This window comes from Pagrus pagrus (assembly GCF_965226575.1).
Source record: "Pagrus pagrus genome assembly, chromosome: 19".
Taxonomy (NCBI): domain Eukaryota; kingdom Metazoa; phylum Chordata; class Actinopteri; order Spariformes; family Sparidae; genus Pagrus; species Pagrus pagrus.
The window spans coordinates 11,125,678-11,147,850 of record NC_140203.1 but is presented as its reverse complement, the minus strand read 5'-3'; the positions used below and the strand labels follow the sequence as shown (position 1 = coordinate 11,147,850).

General features: G+C 38.7%; 1 protein-coding gene across 3 annotated transcripts in view; it reads right to left on the bottom strand.

Moving 5' to 3' along the window:
- astn2 (astrotactin 2) overlaps nt 1–22,173 on the bottom strand; it is a 306,993-nt gene that overhangs the window by 153,605 nt on the left and 131,215 nt on the right. For 2 of the 3 annotated variants that reach the window (XM_084384096.1, XM_084384098.1), the window contains exons 5-6: nt 3,886–3,990; nt 591–737 (exon numbers count right to left, since the gene is read on the bottom strand). In XM_084384096.1, the coding sequence (XP_084240222.1) occupies nt 591–737; nt 3,886–3,990 (252 nt within the window). The remainder of the gene's footprint in view (nt 1–590; nt 738–3,885; nt 3,991–22,173) is intronic. The other variant, XM_084384097.1, reaches the window with a different exon arrangement.

The window sequence follows — 22,173 nt, the reverse complement described above, 5'->3', positions numbered from 1 at the left end:
TCCTTTGGTTCCAGCAAAATGATTTACTTTTTGTTGGATGAATGTGCGTCTTTTGTACTTCATCAGTCGTGGAGAGGGTGCACTGACACTGAAAAGCACCGAAATTGAAAACCACAATTCGCGGTTGAGGGGGGTCGAGATTTTCCTGAAGGCCATTTGTAAATAGAAAAACGGGAAGCGTTCTGGAGCTGTCCCTGGTTCATTAGGTGTTCCTCTTCACAACAAAAAACTATACATTACATAAGTTTTTCCACCACTCGAATACGTGTCCTCTTTTCAGCTGACACAAAACTCGACATTACCCAAGGCTACAGTTGCTGTGGGTGCCACATAAACAACATGTTTCATTCCGACTGAATTGTAGGAGGTTTAAATTGTTTATTTGAAATGGGTTTATGTCAACTGGGCAGAGGTTCTTTAATTTTTTGGGTTTTGCAAATCATGTGGTTTAAATTAAAATAAGAGTGCGGAAACACAACAGTGTAATAAAGACAAACAATATATGATGTGAGTGAGTGAGTATAACTCATAATTCTTTGGACATTCTGTTGAAATATTCTGCCAAGGTTTAATCAATGTGCTGTACTTACCATCCGCGACAAAATGCTCCGGCACATGGAGGGTAACCTTGACAGTGAGAGGGCAGGAATCCTGCGTAGCATAGACAATGGCAATGACACAAGTGCTGATGGTGATCAACGTCAGGGTGACCTTATTTAGAGGGCTGTGTGGGTGGCCTGGAGGTAGAGAAAGAGAGAAAAGTAAAGGTGAACAGCTTGACAGGAGGCCTTTTGTTTTCATCAGGGTCTCAAACAGATAACTACCTGAACAACCTGCGTGAGAGGTGACAGGTTTCCTGGTAACATAAACCACACAGACACACAACACAAACCTTAAACTAAATCATCCACTTTAGCACCATTCTTTGATGAAAGTAGAGCCTCTACGCCTCCCTCGATCCTTGAAAATGCATTAAATTGTACTGCTGATTTATGAATTTAACCCAGGTTCAAGTTCCACCTGAGTAAGTAAATGACTTAGAAGGCCCGAGCTTCTGCGGAACAGTCCAGAATCATTTGCAGGGGTGATATATGATCTTATTCCCACTGACAGGGTTATAGATTGGTTGTTTTGGTTGCCCTTTGGCTCTGTCAGAGCTCCCATTTCCAAGCCAGGTTATAGGGAATGAAATTAGCCGCTTAACCTCTGTCTACTGATATTTATCAAGAGAGAGCGGCAGCATTTTCAAAGGTGGAGTACTGGGATGTGTTAGCTATAGCACTGGTTCTAGATTTGAACTGTTGAACATATTGAACATGTACTCTCGCAAGAACCATGTAGGATTTGTTGCAAATGTTTTTAAATTAATAGGCCTGTTCTTGTTTCCCTGTTCCCAGCAATTAAACTTGAGTTAACTCAGGTGGTAGCAAATTCTTAAAGGGAGGGGGGATACAGTGCTGCAGCACTGTAGCAGCAGTGTTTTTTGAGCATGTAAATCTATTCCAGTGGTAGCCCAAAATAAAATGATGAACCTGAAAATGAGCATAATATGTCTCCTGTAGTAGATCAGATGTTTGATATTTTCATCTAAAGGGCAACTTTCCAACTAAAGTGTTAAAGTGTGACTGTATCAATCACCAGTGCAAATGTTCAGTTCAATGTCAGACTGAACTGATACAACATACCATGACAGAAATGTTTATACAACTCCTGAGAATACAACAATGTATCAGTTAAATGATAAAACTATTATTCCAGCTTCTTAAATGTCAACTGTTTCTGATTTTCTTTCTCCTCTATGACAGTAAACCAAATATCTTTGGGTTGTGGACAAAACATGACATTGCAGGACCTCATCTTGGGCTTTGGGAAACACTGATTGACATTTTTCACCATTTTCTGACATTTTATAGGCCAAACAAGCAATTAATCAAGAAAATAATTGATACTTTAATCAACAAAGACAATAATCTGGATCCCATCAGAAATTTTTGACGTAGTGACACGCTGCTCAAGGTCGAAACTAGGGCGACTTGTCTTGGATCACATGTCCCGATATTGTGAAGGGACAGGAACATCGACTATCTGCAGCAAAAGTGGCAGAGCAGCTAATCCCTTTGGGGTGTGGGTGATGTCACTGGGCTTGTGAAGGGGTCGCTCAATTACTATAAAAGCCTACTGAGTAGACAAAAGCATGTACACTCACGATAGCAAACACTTACTTTATGGCCACAATTCAAACACCTTGTTCAAACATTCATACACACACAGAGAAACACTCGCAACAGACAGACAAATACAGAGAAAAACCCTAAAGCCCCAAATAAAATTCTTCATTTTATTTATGTCCCTCTGGCCGTCTGCTAGAGATAGCACAACCTTTTTACACGGGCTGTAACTTTTACGCAGATCACAGCCATGAGTTTTATGTGTTCCCCAGTCGTGAGCCCATGTGCCTTTCTAGTAAAGTATAAAAGAACGCCGACAGTTTGATCGAGAACCCTTTCATTTTGTGAAACAGTTTTCTGTGATTAATTGTATATTTAAAATGTATAATTCCACAACAGATACAGAGATAATCATCATGCTTGTATGTATACACATTCAGAACTAAATTAATCCTATAAAGACAATTTAAGTCGAGCCACGACTGTGTTCATAAATCTCAGCTTACAATCCTTACCCCCATTCCACAAAAGGTGGCATTATAACTATGAGATAAACTTACATAACCAACATTTGTGTAATACCTACAAGACCATGTACCTTCTATAACAATGTCCAATTGAATGGTCTTGAACAGGGCTGCTCAAAGTGGGGCCCGCAGGCAATACTTGGCCTGGCATAAGTTTTGGATTTTCCCCTCCAGACGTTTTCAGCAAAAGCAAGCAAACGAACAACAACAAAAAAAAATATCCAAAAACTTAACATTCTTTAATTATGTAGGATTGATATTTATTATTTCATAATCTGTGCATGGCTGGCAGAGGGACACTGTTGATTGAGGAGATTTTGGATCTAGTACCGTTTTGCATCTCAATAATACAATTCCATAGGTGTTTGCTTTTGGCCCCAGGCCAACCATTAAATTTCAGTTTTGGCCCTCGATGGGAAAAACTTGAACTTGAATATAATTTAGAATTGAAAATCAATACACCTGCGAGTAGTGTAGGAAGAAGAAGAAGAAGAAGAAGAAATAGAAGAAGAAGAAGAAGATTAATATGTGCATGACTTTTCCTCCTTCACTGACTCGGTGCTATGGGATAATGAACTGTAGGCATGGTAAATAATAGGAATGCATTGATTTCCATTATTTTTCAATCACTATATGGACACCCAAGTGGACACACACAGACTAATTCTGTTTCAATTTCTTCAGGTCACTTACTCACATACATACTTATGCAAAACCCACACACAGTCTTCACTATCACATATCACTATGTGGTAAGGGAAGTTAAAATCATGCTTCCCATCAAAGTAATTTGACTCAGCTTTGCTCATCACTGAGTCTCCATTTACATCAGCTCATATATCTGCTTTGAGTGTCATTGAGCTCTGCCACGGAACAGCACTTTAAAGCCCACCGGGAATGTGCATGACTCCTTCCTACTTCCAGCTTGGCTGACAATTCCAGAAATGTCTAGCCTCATTTCACTCGGCTATAGGTTACCCTACAATCACTCCACCTTGTATTCACCCAGTGCAAGTTTGGAATTCATTTGTTTTCAAAATATTCTGTTGGATTTTATTCCCCTTTTTTCTTTATTACTTTCTCAGCAGTACGCAGTGGATAAGAGGGCTCCCCCCTGCGCAAGGTAATGTCTTTAAAATGTAACACATTTATAACAATATACAAAGAAGCACTCCTGCATTCCCTCTCACCCTTGCTGCGCCTTCGTCCTCTGTGCTCTGTGTAAAACTTCATTTGGCTGTCATCTTCAGGCTCTGACCCTGATTCTCCTTGAGGACCAAACACACCTCCAGTTGCTGGCAATGAGGAGATAAGAGGAAGAAAGTGGAAAGAAATCCAAGAAGAATCAATCAATCAATAGTTCTGGTGCTTAAGGGCACAATTATGCTGCAAAAAAGATGGCAACTGTTAACCAGTAAATTTCTCAGGTAATCAACACTCTCCATTAAACAAAACAGACAGACAAAATGTCTTATTAAATGTGTTCGAACTATATGAACACAACTGTATGAAAGTCATTCAGGTTAGTCACGAACATTATGATAATGGTACTGCAAAAGGACAAAAGGATACAATTTCAACTCAGGTCCATTTGAATCTACATTCTATTCAAAGTCGATTCAATTCAAATGCTAACCATGAAGGGTACTTACTTCATTCTGTAGAAATAAAATCACCTATATGCAGAACATTCTCATTACTTTATATCTGTTGTATAGATTTCGCTAATGGGTTTAAAGGTCTAGTATGTAAGAATTGGCCACCTGTCGAACTGGAATACAATAAGGTGCAGCATATCACCCGAGTAACTACTAACCGCTGCTAACAGTAGCCGCCTTTATCTTGTAAGCTCAGTGGGCAGCTAGCTGTCATAGTAGCTTGACTATGCCCGGACTCTGACTATCACCTTTTGAAGCACAATGTGGCTAAAGGCTAGCTGGTTAGCATGTCATCTTTAATGGACATCCCTGAAACACAATACACAGGTCTAAATAACATTATAACTGTTACTTCCTCACATTCTGTCGACAATTATAAATAATTTTGACTATTTTAAAGTAAGATTCATAAATATTGCACAAGAAATACAGTATCCATTTCACACGACAAATTGATCTCATTTAGGTATCGCTATATATAAAACTAAATCTAGAATTGAAAATATCTGTCCCCTGAAGGGTCTATATCTTAGAATAGGATATTAACCAGTATATTATATGTGTTACTTAACTGAATTGAAACAATTGATTGCAGTATTTTTAATTCTGGGTTATCATCATTATGAATTCTGATTACATCCATTCTCATCTGTCCAAGCTGCTCTATGGTGTTACCCAGGAACGCTTTCTACTTGGGATACATTATACATAAACATATAATTTTTTTCGACAGATATTCTGATGATGCTCTGTTTTATGTTCTATTGGAATGCAGACACAAAAAATAGCCTCAAATGTTAGCCCGTGTATTGGACTTTATTTGAAAACACTATTATTTTTAGCAAATATGATTCTGAGCTTGTTTATTTTTTTGTGTTTGTTTTGTTATGTTTTGCTTTCTTTATTTGACCTTTTCTTTGACAGCAATGCATTAGAATTAGGAACAAACAAAAAAAATGTTTTTTGTTCAAATTATGCTAAAGTTAGGGTGTGGGAATGAGTAGTGACTTTAATATATGAACTGTCTTATTTGTAATGTCCATAATGTTGTTTTGTAGGCCTGAAACAAACAACAACAAAAAAACACGTGGTTTTATTCAAATCCTTTTAAGGAAGTATCAGGAACCACTCCCTCCTTGTCTGATTTGTTTGCCACTATTGGTTATTTGTCCATTGTTACTAGGTCTCCGGAGCTCGATTTGCTAATCAAATTGGGTCAAATCCCCAGAGTGTGTGCATGTGTGCCTGTGTTCCTGTGTGTGCATGTCTGTGTTTAAGTCAGTGTGAGAGCAAGAGCGAGGCTGTGGGAGCTAAGAGGCTTTGTTTGCACTGCCTTGCCACTCTGACATCAAAACCCATAACCGTGCTAAACGCGCAGGGACTGCTACAAAGTGATAATTGCCAAGGATTTGCAAAGTGTTGAGACAGAAATGGATAAATAAGTAATCTAAAATAACATAACACATCTGGATGGCTTTGAATAACATTCTAAAATTGATATGAAATGTCCACCAGAGAGTTTATGTTTAAAAAATGGTTATAACTGTAAAACGCATCACACATTTTCAGCTTTCTTTTAACAAAGTAATTGAGCCTAAGTCACGCCCTAAAGAAATGACTTTATGCTAATAACATCCATCTTATTTCCTCATGGTTGTACATATGTTTTGCTTGTATAATCCCTAGGATCACAGTGATTACACTTCCTAATCTCCCAGAGTGGAAGGGGGATAACGGACAGAAAGAAAATCAATGCGTTTCTCTTGGCTATGAAAGAGCATCTGAGAGGAGATGCTTCACCTGTTGACAGCAAATTAAAAAAAAAAAGCATGGAAAAAGAAACCGTACAATAGGGTTGATGTGTCAAGAAAGTGATCCATACGATGTGTGGGGACAGCTGATAATGGCTCAAACATTTACTCTTCTGTAAGAGGCAAATGGGTAACCCCCACACGGATAATGATAGGTCCTGGCTGCACTGTTAAGTGCTGTCACTTGAAAGGATTTTGGTAACTGTGTCTTTCGTGATTATAAAACTGCAGCGCAATTGAGAAGAAAGGAGTACTAAGGGAAAAATATTGTTTTTGGACTCAAGCCACATATGGTGATGAATTTCTCCTTGCAGTGTTTCTCACAGTACTTGCACATTTTAGAATAAAAGCTGTACATCACGTTATTTATGATTCGAAAAATAATCTCAGATGAGAATATACCATATTAGACATGCATTGGAGCCACTGTACAATCACTCCTTCAACATGAAGGGAGAGGGTAGTTTTAGCCTATTAACTGCATATGGCACATACTGAACATTTGATAGGATGTTACACCACGTTTCACAACAAGAATAACGCTTACATTGACTTTTGTTTGCAATTACTCATGCACATATTTTCATTGTTTACACTTGTCATTTTTGGAGCCTAATTAATTCTCCTTGAAATGTTTTTTCTCTAATATACCTCTTATCCGAGCAGCAGAATTTCCATTCCTCCTTCAGCTTGCTATTCTTTTTTGTTTCCATTCGAGACAGTTTCCAACCATTTCATCACGACTTAAATATGTATATATATAAAATAGATTGCTGTTTAAAATGTTAATTGTCATTGGAGATAACAAGTATGGACACACAAAATTAAGGTGTTTATTTAACAAATGTATATAAGAATAGAAAATATGGCAGGGATAGGGTAAATGATAGATTAATGATATGTGATTAGTGGGGAGTTGCTCTAAAACACACTACACTACACTGTGTGTAGAGGGGTCAGTATATCAGAACTTTAACACTCACCCTTAATACACCCTTTTACAGCCCTTCCTAACAAAAGCATGTAACAATGAACTTTCAAGTCCAATTAGTCACAAATTGTAGACACTGGGGGTGGATGGTAGAGCACACTCACAGCATTAAAGCAATTGATCGACGCTATATAACCTTGAGTGAAAACTAGCTTGAAGGAGAGCTCAGTCATTGAATGTTCGACAATATTCACTCAAAGTTAAATGTGAGCAAAACCAAAGAATATCAAAGACCTTTAAAAGTCAAAAAAATGAAACCAGGCAAGCTGGTACAGAAGGCAAGGATTTTTTGGTTCTTTTCAAGCCAAGCTGTTGCAACTCGTAGGTGGAAAAAAAAAATATTACAAAAGGCAAGACCAATACAAGACCAACTGGTCACAATGCTGTAGACAGGAAAATATGAAGATGCACATCACAATAAATTATCCTAATAAACTGCTGTAATTATGCTTTTGCCATGCATTGGGGGTAATCATTTGGGATATCTCTGAATTTGAATTTAAGTGGTATTCTGAAGTAACCATAAAAAAGGAACAACTGTATATTCCAAGGAAATAGTGTAATTGGGGTACAATACCACACAGTAATTGAGCAATACAATATTGTAGTTTTATAACAAGGTACGAATGCTAATATGCTAAAAGGCTTACAAGCAACATGTATGGATTTACATGAAAACACAGTACTTTCCTGTTATATTACTGTAAATGTACTGTAAATGTGTATATTTACAATAACTACAAATGCTTTTTGGTAAAATATTAATAATAATTGGTATAATAATATAACTTTACATCAAATTACTGCATTTCCAATGTAGAATTGTGTCTGGGTTACTGTAAAATAATTACAATATACTACTGTGAATTTACTGCAATTATTAGCCAGTGATTTATTGTAAAATTACAGTACTACTTTTCACAGGCAATTCGATAAATAACAAAAAAGGTCATTCTTATGTTGTAACAAAGGACTCTGACAGTAAGGTATAGGGATCCTGAGAGAAGCTCCGTCAGCCTGTTCCTTTCCTCTGAACCTTATACCTTCCTTATTAACAGTATTTTATTGCCAACGATACAGCAACATATTTTCTCCACTTGTTCATTGGACACAGCCATAATTTCTGGGCGAATGCAGAGCAATGCAGGTACAATTCCCTCTTTTACTCACTTCATAAACCTTATGTCATAACTCATGAAAATTTGCCTGCACCATAAAGATTTTAGACATGATTAAAAGTTCTATTAAATCTGTGTAAAAAAGTGCGTGCAGAAAGCTGTAGTCATTCTTTCGGTCTGGTGCCCTTAAACAGTTTGAGAGTCGAGTTGGATGCAGAGTGTGAGAGTCTGGCGCTATTTGGAGAGTGAAGCCAAGGCAATGTGGTGTAAAATTGGTTCTGAATTTATGCATCGTGTTAGAACATGCCCGAGAGGTGGCGGACGGAGACAAAGACAGACTGAGGAGGAGAGACAGAAACAGAGAGTCGAGGAAATATATTGAAAAAGCAGCACAATGACAGCTTTGCAGGCTCAAAGTGTTAGTCGAACACGTTGTTGAAAATAGGTGTTACTTTTAACATTCCATGAAGAGCACGCTCCATGTATTCAAACACTGTAACACATTTGTTGTCAATATGTTCTCACAGAGCTGTTTCTGAAAATAAGTGTGAAAAACCTTGATAGTCAAGAGTACCTGGTAGGATGAAAAACCCTACTTCATCAAATGATATATGCATGGAATTCATCAAAGTTCTGTCCACGATTGTAAGCACAATTTCATTTAACTAGTAAAATAAAATTCTAATGACATTTAGTGCTATATATTAATTCTCTGCAGCACGGTCATCACGCACATCATTCAGAAAGTCAAACATATTAAAGTCAGTAAGAGATGGTTGTGTTTTCAGTCCTTGAGTTCATATAGAGGTACATACTTGACAACTTTGAATGCAGCCTGAATTAAATAAACTAACAAGAACCATCAAGGCGTCTTGTGCAGTCTGAACAGTAACAACTTATTTGGACCTCGAACAACTTTGAGAGAGCGGATAAGTGCTCTTTGATTAGATAAATAAATGAATGCCTCGCATTCCAAATGTAATTTAAAGTCTCTTTATGTTCAATACCTCACTTGACAGAGCCCGAAGATGACATAATCTGCTTCTTATATAAGTAAAACCTAAGGTTTCCGTCATAATGTCAGTTGAGGTGAGGCTTAATTGTGTTCAATGACACGGCTCAACAGAGTTGGGGGACACAGATGTGTAGCACTCTTCATAGTTGTAAGTTCTATGACAAAGTGCTTAAAAATGTAAAGTAAAAAAAGCAAGGTTCAAAGATAAAAGGCCTCATAAAGAGAATCTTTAAATACTAGATGGAGAGAAAAAAATCTATAAATGAGAGGGAAATATAACAGGAAGAAAGTTTTAGAAGGTGTGAAGCCAGTCTTTGGGAAGGTACTTTGAAAGCTTTGCAAGATACCAATTACCTACCGTGGCAGAAGTTAAACTTACTGCAAAGCTACCCTGGGGAGAACTAGGTTTGGTTAACTAAAGCTACTGAGAAAAAGTAGTTCAAACTACTCTGTATAAAAATAAATAAATAAATAAAATAAAATAAAAAAATAATAATAATAATAAAAATTAAAATTGTAAATTTGTGTTACGAAAATATCTCAAAATATAATACAGTCACATGCCATCAGGAAATGGCACTCAGTTAAAGGTGCACGATGAAGTTTTGGAAGATAAATCCAAACACAGAAAGGTAATGTTCACAATACTAGTAAGGTAATTATCCAAACAAATACAAATAAACAGGATGTGCTCAGAGGGAAGTATAGTCCTCAGAATACTGTGTGATGTTTCTCTATTCTGATTGAAATAATGATAATAATAATATATAAACCTTAATAGAAAAAAAATACATTAAATACATAAATTAATAAATGTCAGCTTTGGTTTGTATACAAAGTCCATCATTGCACCAACAACTTAGCAAATTCATTGCTAAAATAGCATGCAGCAACTATTCTTAACATTAAACAGCAATAATCAACAGTTATGACTTATTACACCTGAAAATTATACCTTTAAGTGTAGTTATGAAAATTCAAATTCAAAACACAAAAAACTACAGGCAAATATTTTCCACATTTGATCTGACAATCCAGCCTCATTTCATCACTATGCAAATCTGAATATAGTTGGATAGCAAAGTATAATAACTATCATTAATAATGGGCAAACTTATAGCTTGTAAAACCTAAGTTAACAGTTCACTGTTACAGTAATAAACAATAAAATGATTAATAAACAACTGATGATAATAAAACTTGTAAATGGTAAATAAATACTATGTAGGTCATCCATATACATTATGTGGACTGCGATTAGAAAGTTGCAACTGATGTATATAAACATTAACAACTGCTTAATAAATGTTTATAAAGCATTTCATTGTTTAACAGTAGAATAACTAGTAAGTAGAGTTTTATTTACTATAAATCAATCATTTATTAATGTGGGTTTTTAAGTGTTAACTTTGGTTGAAAATATCAGCAAGCTGCTGCAAAATGTAGTGAAACTACTCATACTCTCTAATCCCCAACACTGCGTGAAGCTCCAACTGTGTTAGCATGCCTTAGATTCACAGTTTTAAAGTCTTATTAACCCTGTCACCCTGAGTAACAACAGATGTGTTTCAAAAAGGGCCCCACTTGATCATCTGAGGCTGCACTTAAGTTTATGGGGGAGCGGCATGTCTGAGGTATAACCGGGGCCATTTAAGGCTGTGAAAGTTATCATAAAAAATCCATCATAAACCTGTAGCTTTCCGAGAGAGGCAAGGATGTACTGTGCCTTTTTAGTCTGGCAAACAGGACAAATGACTTACTTTTGGCTATGTTCCTCAACCCTAACCCTAAAAAAGCCCCTTGATGAAATGAGGTCCGGCCAAAGTGTCCTTGCTTTGCAAAAACATCCTCTCCTCTAAAGGTCCTGAGCACATTAAGGTTGCCACCAAAATAGAAGTACACTACGTTAATACACACACACAATAGATGCATGCAGGTCATGTGCCATTAACGCTCTGGAACAGACTTACACACACACACACACGAAAGCACAGCACAAATTAGCCATCCATTAAATTTGCACTTGCAACCTGCGTCAGATTAGCATCTGATTTACCAAGGCATGAGCTAATTACAGAAGCAGAGACTCGGACTGCTTTTTAGCTGCTTTCAAGGAATGATCATATTGGAGTGATGCTGCGAACAAAATTTACTCATTAATGAAGTGAGATATCTAAAAAGATTTCTAGGTGCAATTTCAAAGCCTAGAAATAATATTCATCTGTAAAAGATTTGCACAGTCGGTGCAGTTGTAATCAATACAAGAACTTCTTTGGTAAGGGGAATGAGTTTGAGCGACAAAAAAGGACGTACTAAAAAAGAAACATCCACCAAAATGTGAATGAATTATCAAACGAGAGCAATTGCCACGGTGCATTAGCAGCTCAGTGAACATCAAAATCAATTTCAAGTTTAATAACTACACAGTCATAACTCTGTACCCTATTTGTGAGCACTTGTGTTAGTGCGGCTCCCTTGCACATTTTCTGTGAAGTATTCACCTTTTGTCTGCCATCACTGAGATTTGAACAGAACGCTGGCGAGTTACATTTTCCATAGTCCCATTAAAACATTCCTTTAATAGGCCCTTGAAAATTTGCATATTTTCATTAGTTGCAGACATACCAAGAAATTGCACGAAGCTAGTTAAATCCGTGGGACTGTAGAGTCAACAACACTCACATATGGTATTTGCATGATCCTCCCTCACATACATATGCATAAAGGATAGAGTAACATTTCACTGTTCACACAAAAGGTGTGCTGACAGACACTGTGCGCCCGCGTTATGACAGGTGAATTGTGCTTCCAGGCAAGGGCACAGCTTTGATAAATAACACACATAAGAATACATCTGAAACAAGGTGCAAAAGTCTGTGGAAATCTGGCCCAGAGTCGTTTCTATTTCACAGCCTCTCTTCCTTTTTTCACCGTGTCAGTTCATTTTCTCTTGTCTCGATCTTGCTTTTTTTCTCCCCTCAGCTGTAATACCTTCAAAACCGAGTCCCATAAAAAACATCAACTCCCAGAACACTGAGGCTAAACTGCAGCGTGTCGCCACTACAAATTTCAATTACTGGGCATACCCATCTCACTTTTACAGTGTCTTTCACACTCCTGAAGTCCATTAGATAATTTCAGAGTCCTCTGGGTCTTTTTTCACATTCTCATCCATCAATCTGCTGTCCTTCCGTCTGTGTTTTGCCCTCCATCTCTTCTGTGCATACAACCAACTCACTTATTCCAATCCTCAAAAGGCAATCCAAGTTAAATATAAAAGTGTGATTACTACTCCATTACTGTCAATCAACACTTTGGAATGGTGCAATACTTTTTGTTGAAGCGATACATTATTCATGCAGTCTCCTCCCAGTCACCTGTATTGACATCCTCGGTTTGATAAGGCAAAGGCACCTGCTGCCGTCATTAACATTCTTCCAACAACAGCTTGTTTTTTCTAGGCAAAAATTCATATGCTCTCAGCCTATAAATCTACATCTCACCTCATGGTGTTGTGCTGGATGCAAATGACAAATGCAGACAAAAAGGAAGGCGTATCGGTTAGTCACAGACAGGATTGGATCCAGTTCTTATTGTGCCGTAATGTGGAGAAACAAGCATTTGTCATTTTAATCCGGGATGCGAAAAATAAGAAAATTAAGCGGAAATACAAAATAAACAAAGGAAATGAATACATGAGAGCGAAAATAATTTATTATTTGATTTTTTTCTTTGCTAGTCTTCTGTTTGCAGACAATCATGAATTAAAAGAAAAATCAGGAATTTGATCATGTATATTTCTTGGACATAATTAAAGGGGCAGTATGGAGTTTTGGAGAAGAAATTCAAATATTCAATATTAATGAGGTAATAATACAAACTGAGAAATATTCATTTTTCCCACAACTGAATAAACAAACGGTTCTCAGAGGAAAATACGGTTCACAGAAAACTGCTTGAAGGTAGAGAGGTGGCAGGGTCTGCCAAATATAAACACAATAAAACAGTATGAAATTGTGTTGTCTTTTAAGGTCAGTTTGTTTATTCAGTCCTGAAAACAAAGAGAGTTTGTTTATTTAGTTTGTTTAGGCATAAACAACAATCAGCCACTGAAGATCTTTCTCTACTAATTAAAGTTTCTTCCCCACAGCTACATAGTGCACCTTTAAGTGTGAGATAGTTTTAACGAATGACCACTTGACACTATTTCTGAAATTCATTAAGCTTTGAGCAAGCTCAAATTTTCACCCACTGACCCTCTGCAGGATAAGCGGGAACGGTTAATGGACGGATGGATGATTATTATGTTAATGTGTAAGTTGATTAACAGAGAAATACGCCCGCAGAGAACGTATACATTAAATGTTAGAGGGAGCACATGAATTAAGAATAAGACAAGAACAGAGAGACAGAAACGGAGTAACGAGCTATAAACAAAAGCTCTGCGGGCAGAAAGAGAATGAGATGTCACAATTATACGCTGAAGCAAGAATGATGTGATTTGGTGTTAAAAGGGTTTAAAGGAGGAAGTAAGACAGAGAGTGTTACTGGCGGCTGTTGACTGTTATACAGGGAAAGAACACATTCGCAGGAGAGAGATGGGACTTCTCCTCCAATCCTTCCTGTAATGAGAATGATTAATGATTATGGTGAAGCAGGGAGGTGAGGTGATGAGTTCAAACTGAATAGTAAAAGCTAATCATCTTCTGCATAGGAGGAGCGCACACGGCTGTGGTAGAACTGTGATATACTGTACTGTACACCAGCACAAGAATATCAGCTCGCACCAGCAAACCTAATGGACCTTATCAACCCCAGTGACAATTATTGAGTAAGATTGAGAGAGTGCAAAGATTTCTTTTAAACTCCAATAATATTCACTTTACCATGAATTTCATACTACTCTGTGAGTAATAATACATGTTTCATGATTTACTAAAGTCCCTGATTTCTGCTGTATCTAATCTGAGAGCCTCAGTGTGGGGGGAAGCTTTGAAAACGTTGAAATCATAGCTTTGCAAGCTACCATTTACGTTACACTGGAAGGCTTTGAATACACAAATGCTACACCTGGGAGAAATCCAGGGTTAAGAGCGGTGATGGACTCAGGTTTGGAGGGCAGGGGCGAAAAGGGCACCAGCTGTGTGCAGCGGGGGGCCAACGTGCAGAAAGCCGTGATATATTTTTAGCGAAGAGACATTTTGTCCACTGGCAGGGCACCCTAGAGGGCACTTTAGTATGTTTTGTGTAGCGTGTACTGCAACTACTTCGTACAAAATGATCAAATTGATAATAGCCATGTCACTTCTAACAAAATATAACACAAAAAATGTCACATCCCAAAAAACAAACAAACAAACAAAAAAAAAACAACCTCTTTTTGGCAAAATACCAACGTGTTTACATGTCATAACGCCAAAAATTAAAATACCCCACTAATCATGGCAAAGTGCGAGGAATGTCAGCTCTGGTTTGTATACAAGTCCATCACCCAGACACCTGCCTTCTAGAAACTAGAGTCCAGGTAGCTTCCAGGTAATTTCTAAAATAGCATGCAACACCTTCTCTAAAGATTTGTTAATAAAAAGCAATAATCAAAACTAATGGATAATAGACAAGTGCAGTCGGAATGAAAGAAAAAGTGGGTAGCTCGTCAATGATTCAATTACAGAAGAGAATCAACAGTAAAAATCATTTCTTTCCTTTTATGGCCCAAAATTGTTTGTGGTTTCAGTAGTTAACTACACAAAATATGGGAATGAGGTAATTAACCTGCTTAAATCACAATGCAAATATGAACTTCCACCAACGTGCTGCAAAATGTAGTCATAAAATTATTTTAATTACATGTAGTAACAACACTCGAGAGCCAGATGGTGTGGCTTCCAAGATGGACGGGACAATAATTATTGCATTTGGATAAACTCTGGCTCAACAACTATTAACAAAACCAACACAATTATGGTGAGTGGAAGTAATGAACCTATCATCAAGGTAATCAACAAATACTAGTCAAGCTTGTCCTCACGCATACAAAAAATGTCCAGCTGTTAAAGCCTACTTGTATGCAGTGCCAACCGAATTGGGGTAAATTATTATACAGACAAATACAAGGCCAAACAGACATACGTGCAATAGCTATATACGCAGAAGGTGAATTATGCACCTGAGTAGTTAGTAACTCTGCAGGAGTGCCAGAATCTATGACAGTACAAAGACGGCTGAAATTAATAGTGTATGGATTGTACAATAAATTATATATTGTATAGAGGTTAGCTACAGAACAGAACTCATTGAGCTGAGCTGCCAGGACACACAGTGCTCCTCAATAACACTTCAGCTGGCCAGATGTTTGTCGACACACGATGCCTGAACCTGCATTGCCCGTTTGAAGGGCAGCCCAGTGACTCGTTATGTATAATGTATATACAGTACGTCACGCGTTGCATTTTATAGCGCCTTTATGAATTCTGCTCATTGGACTGACTTCATTTGGACCTGCTGAAGAATATTTCTAAACTTGAAATGAAAAGGCTGCGTGCAGCTTTGCCAGAATAACACACGTGACGTGAGTCAGGAAAGATCTTTGACAGGTGAGGCTGCACATGTCTGTATTTGTGTGAATAAAAGACAACATGGGAGGAAATAAATAAAGAGAATGACTGATTTTGAGTGTGCCAGTGTGTATGTTGACAGGTGGCTCGTGCATTAGAACGCTCTCGCGCTCATAAATAGTGTATATGCATGACTCTGTCTCTCTCTCATTTGCTGCATACATATGTGTGCATGTGACTCTAGCGGCTCTTATGACTTCAATATGACCTCAATAGCTTATGTGACTCCGAGCAGGACGAACTGCCCCGACTTACGGCTTCTGGGCTCACAGCTAAACGTCAGCTCGCGTCTGCATACCGCGCGGGGTGCATGCTTTTGTATGTGCACACTCATGCCCTGTGTGGCTGGGTACATGTGTCTGTGACAATGTGTTTGCGGGTAAATTAAGCTGACAGCAACACCAGTCCCCACATGGCTCAGCAACTGGTAATCACATTAAGGCACAGCTGCATTGAGCAGTCGGGCTTTCTGACAGCAGCAAGCAAAATATTTTCAACTCAAACTCAATGCACACTGACACTTACATTCATACAAAAGTGAGAGTATGCAAATTTGCCATTTATAATGCACAAGACAGCATCAGAGAGGCTGCGAGCGCAAATTTGAAAAGTCGTACTCATTGAGTTGTATTTGCTGAAAAAAAATATATTAAAAATGTATGTGGGCAGATGTGAATAAAATTTAGATCCAGATTATTGAGAACAATTAAGTAAATTCCACTCTTGCAAGTTTGATGTGTGTTAGAGTCTGAGAGATATATTGTGGTGAAAGTTGAAGCAAGCACAAACACATGCGCAGGCTGGAGGGGTCAGGATCAGGAAGGAAAGCCTGAGGTGTTCCGTCTAGCTGTGCTGCACCCAGCGAAGAGGATTCAACACTATAAACCGGGATATAAAAAGAAATAGCAGGAAATCTGAGAGGCAAAACCTGTGGTTTACTTGCTGGTTTCTGTCTCTCCCTGTCTGTCTATTTTTTAAGCACAAACTGCATATTGGTCAGCAGGTGTGTCACGTTGGTCCGGCTCTCCTTGCCTCTGACCGTCTCTCTCTACTCATGTCTCAGTCTCCCACTGCTCATGTCTGCCTATCCAAAATAATCCTAATCAATACGGCTCTACTCTGCCGATGTACTTATTTTTAAGAGCCCTGTGCACGCGCGCACACACACAGAATCTGATTATACATAAACAAGCTAGGGAGGCTGAAAAGTTATTACACAGGGCATCACAATATAAGCCCCGCCGACACATTTTACAACCAAAATTTATGAGTTGCTACCTGCTCTACGGAAGAGAAAGGACTTGAAAAGGTGGGAGGCTTAACAAGGCAGCACTTGGCTCTTGTACTCAAGTGAGCTCAGTGTTTGTGCACTCACCCCTATATATTTTTTATTGTGTCTCTCCTGCTTTGAGAACATACTCGCCAGTTTGGAGCTAATAAGCAAATGGTAAAATGCGCAGGGACCACTCGGGGATTTTAGATATGCGATTGCTGAAAAGGTGTGACAGGCTGTTAAGGGTAATTTCAGATGCAGTGGCCCTTGGCACCCGGCTGTATGTTGTTTTCTCACCTTCTATCAACTGGCCTGTGTAGTGGTGGAGTCGCGGAGGGTGGCAAAGGCTGGCGGCTGTCACCCAAAACAGTGTTGCCTTGCAAAATGGAGTGTGAAAAAAAACACGGAAGGCCCCATTTTCACCAGTTATTTGTTAATCAGCACATTTAGTATCAGCAACATTTGCATCTTTTTTCATTTTAGGTTTATTTAGTTTAACAGCCTTTCAATCATTGTAGAGTGATTCAGTACTGCCCAGCAGGACTTTAAAAAAAAACACATGCACAGGCTGGTGCTCTCAGGCGACACGCCTACTCTGCAACACGACAATGTTGAAAAGGAGAAAACTGGAAGGTCATATTTCCAACTCCTTGAGGTGAAGCTTGATTTTACAGTTTGTACAGGGTATGCATTTTAAGTCCAAAACATCTGTCCTTCAGGCTCCTCAGTTACTTTGCTTCATATTTTAGACAGTTGAAAAGATAGTGGATCTTGCTATAGGGCAGTCTGGTACTGTCCACCTCACAGGGAGTTAAAAGGTCAGGCTAATGTAGCCCCAGCAACGGATAATTCATGCTGTGGCCTGATACAACAAAATCTTCGAAGCAACCCTAAAATTAAAAGCCAACCACTGCAGGGAGGCTGAGACTAGGCTGGCACTGTCAATATCTCCAGCAGTGGAAAAAATCCCTTTGGCGACAGTATGAATATCTTTTGAGTGATATACAGACAAAGGTCTCTATGATTCCAATAATCCACCAAAAAAGAGGAAATAATATGTCAAAGACCTCCAAATAAGTTGAACAGTTCAGTGGCTCCAGTTTTCTAAAGTTATTCTCGATGCAAAAGTGTGAAAGGTCAAACTGGAATTATTGAACATTTATGGTTTCTCAGCAAAAAATTATCTAGAAAGTGTAAAACCCTGGCTAATGTTAGACATTGACCTACAACTCTCACCCCTACTGAGGGAGCTGGCCTGAAAGTCTAAGCTGCAAGTAAAGATATGACTCCATTCAGAATGTGCGTACGAGTGGGTTTTGTAAGGTTCCACATGACAGCCTCATTATCAAGCAGCACATAATATTTGCATATAGATGGCAATAACTTTTGTGGATATAGCCATCAGTCAATTTAACATTGTTTTGAAGTTAAGGTCATTTGTGTTACTACTTTTTATGCATGCAGTGTGTCATTCATTTTCTGGTTGAATTAAAAACAAACTGTATTCTAGTAAGGCATGCGTGCACACATGTAACAATGAAAGCCTCTTACCACTTTTTTCTCTCAATTGCATATAATAAAGAGGAAGCTCTCGACCCAAAATCTCCGGCCACCTGAATATCAACGTTACCGCTGTAGGCAACATCAAAGACAATCCCCAGACTCTTTGACTCCAAGTATCAAAGAGGCTAGTTAGAGCTGAGCAACAGGATCAACAGATCTGACTCAAAGGTGGGCTGTAAAGAACCACTCTGACTTTGCTTTTGGCAAATCTAAACGCTTGAACGGTTGCTGTTTTTGCTCGGAATCAAAAAGGACTCGAACATGACCTGCATCTGATTTATGAGGGGCAGTCACACATACAGTCAAAACAGTAAGGATCACTGTGGTTGTGTTGCAGAAAGACCAGAAGTATGTGCAGAAAACATCCCTTTCACTTAGATACATTGTGCTGACAAAGGCTGGCTGGATTATGATCACAGGCAAGGTTTTTTGAATGAATAAAGCACTGAATTTGAATACTTCACCCAGGTCACAAAGAGGTGGTTGGGGTGGATGATTGGGCATACAAAGTGCAGGACTTTGACTCAAGAGTCTGGGGTTGGCTCATGATCTGTGCTTAGCTTTAGGCAACAAAAGAACTTTGGTTAAGGTTAGCAAGAGATTGTGATCTTTGTTTGAATGTTGACAATCATGTTGTGTTTCATAATCAATCTTCTGTGGACTTTCTCTGTCTGAGACTAAGACCTTTCCCAAACCATAACCAAGTCCTTCCAGTGCCTAAACATAACCACAAAAAGATGAATAATGCAGTAGTCACTATAAATAGATACTGCAGTGCAAATTGTAAATTTCTTTGACAGAAAACAAATATATGTATACCCTCTCTATGAACATTTCACTGCTACATTCAATATCACCTTAAAGCAACGTTATGTAGAAATCGCCATTTTTTGCGATTTAGCGCCCCGCTCAGTTTCGGGTCTGCAACAGCTGAAAACTTGAAGTAAACATGTATGTATCGCTGTGATCCTACACTAGTGAAGTGATAGGGGGGCCGAGTGGCTGAGATAGATACATTGTTCACCCTGTTTCAACTGTACCATCAAAATGACTTTTGTAGCTTTAAGGTAAAAGAGTTGCATAATGTTCTATGAACATAATCTCCTCATTATGTTCACAGAAAAAAAAAATCCAGGTGGCATTACATTTCCTTAGCCTACTAGCAGACAGGGTTGACAGAAAATGACCAAACAGCAGTTGTATGTACATTGAAAATAAAATGAAATCCAACCTTCTCCAGCTCAAGCCCAGCCAGCCTCTACATCATCAAAACAACCTTTTAGCGATGAGGACCAAAGGGCCACTTCACCAGCTGCTTCTGGAGCTCTTCTCAGCCAGACAGGAGTGGCATGGCTGCCTGTGACAGGGGATAACCCCCACCACCCCGCTGCATGCTGTTTTCTCTATGTCCCTTCCACGTGTCAACAGAAGTTACATTCCCAGCCTCTGCCACACGTCTCTGAATAAACTCATAAATATTGTTCCTCAACATTAACCTAGCACAATGACTGCACTCTCCACTGAGCGCCAACCATGTTCCTTGGGAAGACAGCTTAAGTACAACAGACAGCCTCTCCACACAGCCATCAAGACTAGCTAATTCAGTTACGGAAACTGGCGGGCACATTCCCATACTTGTCGCCTGTGCAGCCCATATTTAACTGGAGTGTGCACATGTCCGGAAATCATGCAAGAGGCCGTGGCAGTGATATGATCCTAAGATTCCCAGACTTGAATATGGAGAAATATAGGGCAGGCATCATATTATGTTTCTGAGAAGTAAGACGGTTCACAGAGCAGGATCAATGCTTTGGATTAGAGAAAAGCTATATCCCGATATTGATTTGAAATACTTTTAATTCAGTTTTAATTAATTTTGGGAGTATTGAAGAGGAATTTCAGGCTTGGAAGTATGATTCGTGATGCATATTGATGGCAGGATTAGGATGACTCACAAGACATCTTGTCACTATTTAAATTAGGAGCGGTGTAGATTTTCTATATGTTCACTAGAATGAGATGTCTGTAGTGTAAGATGTCCAATTAATTGTGTTGTGTATCTTACTCAACTAAGCAAATTCAGCCCCAAAGCTAATTTATGACTGCTGAAATACTGCACATTTCCTTATATCTCGTGTTTTCGTTTTAAAAATCAGAATCTAAATCATGGGCAACATGAAGACAGAAAGGGAGATGCCGAATAATATACTAAAAAAGAGGGAGAGAAAGAAATGGATGGAATGAAGAGGTAAAGAATGAACAAGTGGACTAAACAAAAAGGGATGAAGGGTGTAAACGCAGGGAGGAGCTCTAGCAGTATTTATTATCGTTAATCTTTTAACTGTTACTATAGTGCTACCATTACATTAAATATGTGACCTGGGGCACTTCCTCTGGATGAAATTACAAAATGTAGGCCTAAAGAAATGGTACATATTTTGGTTAAAAGGGTGACAATAAATGTTTTAAGAACCAGTAGTATAAATCATAAGCATTTTCTGTGCTGCCCTCGTTAAAGGAGGACATCATTTTGTGGTTTGCTGTCAACTGTGGTGATCAGTGATTTCTTGGAAACTAAAGAAAAATCTGGGAGAAAACTGGTTAAGATTTTTGCAGGGAAATGAGAAAAGTAAAAATGACTCAACAGTAATGAGGCTTTTGCATTATGTAGTAAGTAACATAACAGGCAGTTACTAAATCATCAGCCATGTAAGAAACAGAGGAAATATTGATCAATAGACAGTTGTGTGATCTCGCTTTGTCATTTCGTCTGTGTCTCTCTCAGTCTTTCACACATAAAACATACAAAATCTGAACCACACACTGCTCTGACTTGGCAGTCGATCAGCTGCATGGCCTGTTGTAGTGAAGCCCAAGGGCTCCAGACCCACAGCTGTAATCACTGTGTTTTGTCGGCAGCGAAGATTGAGGACTGCTGAAAGTGCAGTGAGCACGAAATGAATTCAAGCACCGTGGAACACGCACACACACACACACACACGCAGACACACACACACACACACACACACACACACACACACACGCACGCACGCACGCACAGACACACACACACACACACAAACAAGACAGCACAGAACTACTTTCATGTGCTACTTCAAAGCATCAATTAAACAGGAGAAAGGCTGGATAATAACCATAAGGTTATCCTCATCGTAATGAGCCAAAGTATTCGTTGTGACACATCAAAACACTACCACAGCTTCTAGCCAGCACATGGAAATGCATTAACACCACAGCGGGGAATAGCACACGCAGAGGTGCATGCAAATAAGGGAGTAACTTTTTTTTTTTTTTTTTTCGGATAAATCTTAATATTTGACTAAATCACAATGTGTTAGACTTCGCTGGCTACAACAGAACAATGACAGTTACATCTTGCTTTATCAACACAGACCTTCTAAAGGGGCTCTATAT